The sequence below is a fragment of the Rhinatrema bivittatum genome, chromosome 10 (genome assembly GCF_901001135.1).
Source record: "Rhinatrema bivittatum chromosome 10, aRhiBiv1.1, whole genome shotgun sequence".
Lineage (NCBI taxonomy): Eukaryota > Metazoa > Chordata > Amphibia > Gymnophiona > Rhinatrematidae > Rhinatrema > Rhinatrema bivittatum.
The window spans coordinates 71507290-71513289 of NC_042624.1; the positions used below are offsets into that span (position 1 = coordinate 71507290).

At 37.8% G+C, this 6000-nt stretch overlaps 1 protein-coding gene across 1 annotated transcript in view; it reads left to right on the forward strand.

The window, feature by feature from the left end:
* TNR (tenascin R) overlaps nt 1-1811 on the forward strand; it is a 132594-nt gene extending 130783 nt beyond the window's left edge. The window contains exon 21 of the mRNA XM_029618838.1: nt 141-1811. Within this exon, the coding sequence (XP_029474698.1) occupies nt 141-260 (120 nt within the window). The 3' untranslated portion in view covers nt 261-1811. The remainder of the gene's footprint in view (nt 1-140) is intronic.
* The last annotated feature ends 4189 nt before the right edge of the window (nt 1812-6000 follow it).

A 6000-nucleotide genomic window follows, 5' to 3' on the forward strand; every position in this document is an offset into this window, starting at 1 on the left:
TCCAGTGAAAAAGTCTCCATTTTCTCTGTGCTTTGGCTGAAAGTTTGACACACCTGTTGATACATTTTCTTGTAACTGCATGCCTACCACTTTTTATCTCACTTTCCTTTCCTCTCTCTCTTGCTCTGCATTTCACTTAGGGCATTAATTGGTATCACTGGAAAGGCCATGAATTCTCCATTCCATTCGTAGAAATGAAGATGAGACCCTTTACCCACCATAACATTGCTGGGAAGAAACGGAGCTCTCTACAACACTGAGACAGAAATCAACCTGAAAACAGTCAACTTTTTTCATGATTTATTTGTATTTTGTAAGAATATGCTCGAGCAATGTGCTACCAGCAAATTGAAGAAGGCTGTTTAATTACAAGACTGATTCCTCTTGAAGAGGGAAATGCATCAACCTTCTATCTTTAACTGTTCAAAAATCAATTTTCTGACCCCTAAAAGACATAACAAAAAAAAAACAAAAAACATTTTTTATGTTGACTTTCCTGGCAAACCGTCCCAGGGTGCAACTAGTAAAATAGAAATTGAATTTCCTTTCTAATTACCATATTAAGCTGTTCTCATATTATAAGCCTTCAGTCTTGATGAGAGAAGCAGGTGCTAATAAGAGTGATCTCTCCTGAAGTCAGTTATTAGTTTTCAATTGTTGAGTCAGCCATGTTTAATAGAATAGGATTATTCAAAGTAGTATTTTCATTTAATTGAATCAGCATCTCAGTTTCCCAGTAATCCAGTGGCAAGAAGATATTTTTTCTCTCCATCTGCCAAAGATCTTAAAAATCTATTTATACTGATTTTGTCAGATAAGACTACCTTCCCGCTATCCTTTAATTCCTTTCTTTTCTTGTTCAAAAAGCCCTTCATCCCCAAGTGCTCATAGTATCAGATGACCCCGTCTTCTATCATCTAAGTAACTAACTATTGAAGCCATGTGCAATCATAATGGCGAGAACTATTGCATAGCTGACATCATATTTTGGTGTCTTTTGGCATTGTTTCAAATATTTAAATAAACAATGATATCATCAGCTATTCGACAGTTTTGTTTCACTTGTAAAAACTGAAATTTCATGGTGCAGTTTTATTATTTATATTCTTAAATTATGTCACATAATTAATCTTAGAGAGAAAAAGCATAATTGCTTTCCTTCGCCAATTAAAATTTGCATTCCCTTTTTGCCCTTGACCAAGACCTCCCTTCTGATCACTGACTAAGGAGATTCATCTTCCATTCTTATACTATAAAAGGTACCAATAAGATTAGAATTCCTTTTTGTCATGTATATATTTTCCTTTGTTATTTTTCATTAAGGTAGGGCTTCCCAAATCTGGTGATCCTACATTCATTCAGATTTTCAGGATATTTACCATTATATGATCTGGAGGATGGATTTGATTCATTGAAGATAGTGGAAGGATTTTTTAGGGTAGGACACAGTCCTAGTATTGAAATAATAGGCTCTGTACTTTGTTTTAAATTTTTATGTTGACACATTCTTTATGTTATTGTGCTTTGTTACTTTGACTAGATTTTGTATTTATGAATGTGACTTATAAATAAAAATAAATTAAAAATGAATATGCATGAGATATGTTTGCATATACTGTATTTCCATGTATGCAAATTAATTTTATGCATATTCATTCTTTGCAGATCCTGAAAATCCAACTGGCTGTGAGATTTAGGAAAGTCCAGTATTTGAGTCTTAACAGCTCTTCTAACCGTTTCTTTCAAAGTTAACCAAAAACAATTATTTTCAATCACTATCCAAGACCCCATTCATTCCAACAAGTAATCAAAAAGTCCTTGTACCTAAAATAGTTCAGCTCCTAAATTTAGGATCCTTAATTAGGTTTATAATTTAGATGTCAATTTACAACTAAATTTAGGGATCTAATTTTTCAGTTGAAAATTCACCTAAATTTAGGAGTCTAAAATTTAGTACCTTAAATTTAAGATTGCAATTCATTTGCCTAGATTTAGACTCATAAATTAGGTGCCTAGTGCTGAAAATTAGTGCTAAGCATCTAACTCTTTTTCTCTGCCCTAACTTCACCTCTGAAGCCACCCACTTTTTAGAATCTTAAATTTAGGAGACTAATAAAATTAGAACCCTAAATTTAGGTACTCGGCCTTAGTATATGTTCAAAAGGGCCAATTTAGAGGTCTAACCCCCAGAGTTACGCAAGTAAACCCTTTTAAAACTGACCTCCTAGTCTCTTTTAGTCTTGTCAATAAGTCCCCATCTCTTCCAACCTTTAGCCAAGCAGACCTAATCCCTTCCAAACAATAAGGGGCGGATTTTAAAAGGGTTACGCACGTAATATATGCGTGTAACCCTTTTAAAAGCCTCTTGCGCACGCCGAGCCTATTTTGCATAGGTTCGGCAACGCGCGCAGGTCCCGGAGCTTGAAGAAATGGGCGGGGAGTGGGCGGGGCGGGGCCGGAGCCAGAGCCTCTATGCACAGCGGCCATTTGCCACTGTGCCCGGGATCGCATGCTGGCCGTCGCCGGCGCGCACAACCTACTCCTCCCCGGAGGCAGGCGCAACTTAAAAATTAAAGATAAGGGGGGGTTAGGAAGGGCTGGGGGGCGGGTTAGGGAGGGGACGGTGGGGGGGAAGGGAGGGGAAGGTGAGGGGGGCAGAAGGAACGTTCCCTCTGAGGCCGCTCTGATTTCGGAGTGGCCTCGGAGGGAACGGAGGAAGGTTGCGCCGCTTGATGCGCGCAAGTTGCATAATTGTGCACCCCCTTGCGCGCGCCAACCCTGGATTTTATAACATGCGCACGCATGTTATAAAATCGGGCGTAGATTTGTTTGCACCGGGTTGCACGAACAAATCTACGCCCACACGCAGGTTTTAAGATCTGCCCCAACATGCGCGTGGCTGCACGCGCATGTTATAAAATCGGGCGTAGATTTAAAAATCTGGCCCTAAGCAAAGAGATCTTTTGGAGAGGTGACTTTCCAAAATGCAACATTTCAATTTGCCTAAGGTCATAACCTATTTAAAATTATGCTTGATGAAATGATTTTCCATTCAGTGTAAGCATAGTGCCATTGACATGCTCTTTGTGATTTCCTAAGCATGTGCATGAAAAACAATCAGATTGTTTATTTGGGCCAGCTTGTTAGTTCAGAGGCAGTGCCGCATGCTGACATGCAGAGGACCAGGGTTTGATTCCCAGGTTAGCTCTTTCATTCCTTGGGATGGCCAGAGTTGGGGATGCTGCAGAACCGAGCTCTGGAAAGAGCTGTGGTCCATGGCTCCTGGTAAAACACCAGGCTGCAATGTCTGGGTTAGGTGGAGGTTATAAAAATAGGGGAAAAAAATCTCAGGTAGTTGTGAATGAAGGCTCATGGCCTTGTAGCCCAGTAGAGGTTGGGTCCCAACTGACTAAAATCCTGATGGAGGAATCTGCCAGACCAAAAATACAATTAAAAACAAAAATTATTTATTGTATCTTAATTTTTCTCATACATGAGCTAGCAAATTGAGGACATCATCACTAAGAATTTGCATTGAAATTTGCTGATAATTCATTTGTAAAAGTATAAAAGTCACAGCTAGTTCATTAGTTGCCCTTTTTTTGAGGGCGACAATTATTAACTATGATGTAACACTGCATCTTTTTATGAGCAAGTGACATTCTATCTTCAGCTGAGCTGACAACCTACATACTGTGTCATGTAATATGATTTTTAATGGTGACCAAGATTCCTTCTATGACTTCTCTATGTCTTTTTTTTTTTTTTTTTAAATGTATGCATTTTCACAGGATCATTAATGACTTTTAAAAATCAAGTAGTAGGACCACTGTGACAACTGCAGAAATCATGTTCTTAATCATCTCACCTGATTCAAAAACCATAAAGACAAAATCGGATTTTCCTTTCCTTTTTTTTTATTTGTTCTTTGCATTATGTTGTGTCTACATAATAACTAATGATACAAACTTGATGTCAAACAGAGAAAGTCAGATCTAAACAAGCTAATTAGCTTTGTGACATCATATCATTGTGGGCTTATTTTAGTTCTGTTTATAGAGCTTAAAGCAGCAGTGCCACCAAAGTATATATTTAAAAAAAAAAAGTAGATATTACCTTTGTGCCACAGAAAAATAATACTTGCACCTTTTTCAGTATCAAGTTCATCTCTTTTTCACATTTTGAGCATTTGTATTTTGTCCTACAGAACCACGGTAGAAAAGCAGCATCTTTATATTAAAACATTGGAAAAGTGGCCACGTGGTCATATTTACAACTTAATTCTTAAGAGACTGATGTGTTCTTGCTGTATGACCAGATGCTGTAGAGCTTCCAAATAGATCCTAGAATGCATAGGGAGAAGAGTCTCATCTAAGGTTAGATTTACTTGAATACCACTGAGTGTGAGCACATTTGTGCCATGGCTGCAGTACTCTTGTTTTCTTTCTAGATTTATAGCAGTTTTAGTTTCTTGTCTTTATTTTTTCTGCAGTAGCAGTGTAAGACTGTGCATTCATAAGCACCAAAGTGAGACTAATGGAAATGCAAACAGTCACTGGAATGGGAAGACTGCTTGGACAGGGCCCTATTGGATTAGGAGCCACAGCAGCACAATCTCAGAACTACCCTAAAATGAACTTAATAGCAGGACGGACGCATTGGGGTGTGAGCAGGTTTTCCAGCCACTCATGCCCTTATTTTATTTTAAATTAAAACAAAATCATATTTAATTTATTTAGTTTGTAGTTTGTTAAAATTGAATTAACTTATTTGTAGTTAGCTGATTGTTTTTTGAAATATAATCATAATTTGTGATGATGGTGTGATTTTTTTTTTTTAACTAACAGCGACCAAACCATAAATAAGGGCACTGGACACACAATAGCATGTAATGTATTTTGCATTATTTGTATTTTGTTGCATTTAAACAACCTTGCTCCTTAACAGAAAAACCCTCTTAAAAGTGGGGCAATAAGATAGAAACCATCCAGAAATAGGAAGCCTAAGGATGCTACAAGATTTACTGTGCTGTGTGTCATCACCTTCCATGGAGAGTGGCATTGACGCAACCACTTATAAAAGATGTAAATGCCTGTTCTAAGGTGTTTCCTCCCCACACGTACGCTCAAGCACACATTTTTGTCTGTTGCATCACTTTAAGCATTTTCTTTAAACTCATGAAACATATTTGTCTGTAGAGCCTCCAGGAACATTCAGACATTGGATAAGTGAGTACTGATACTATTTGAATTTCATTTTCATAACAGGATGTCTCAAAATTGCATGCCCAGCAATGGTTGTTGCACTCCACCACCCAACAGTGCTGATTCCTTAAAGTAACAATGGTTTCAGTAAAATATGCTTTCTCTCACTATAGGTTTTAAATGAGAAATGCTCATGCAATAATACCGGTGATAATGAATACAAGTTAGGAGAGATGGAAGGGAGCATGCAATCCCAGGCCAAGCCTCCCTTACATGTCATTAATCAGCCTTAAAACTACAATAATTTCCAATCCTGCTGAAAGTATAGCATGTTTTTAAATCTCTAGTGAGAAGACAGTGTGACTTTTATATGGAGGAAGTCCCCAGAATCTCTCTTGAGTATGTCACTGCAACAGAAGAGGTTATTTCATTCACTAATTGAAGAGTCCATCATGATCTTGATCATGAGGCTGAAAATGACTAGGTAGGTAGTCCATTAAGAATAGTCTTCTTCTAGTAAACAGCTTTATCACAGAAACTTCAGTTATGATAATCCTCCCTCCCACTTTTTAAATGGCAAAATGTGGTATATTTTTACTCTCTGTCTCATGTCATTACTTATTGTTCAAATAAATGTTTTTTTTGATGGATCCAAATTGTAAGCCATTTAGATGGATAATTCTCAAGTTATCTTTCTAAATGGCAAGTCTGAGATCACGTGGTGCTGTGAAGGGAACAAGATGTGATCTCCCTTCTCGGCTCAGCTCTTAGCTTTATCCACCACCATCCATGCAAC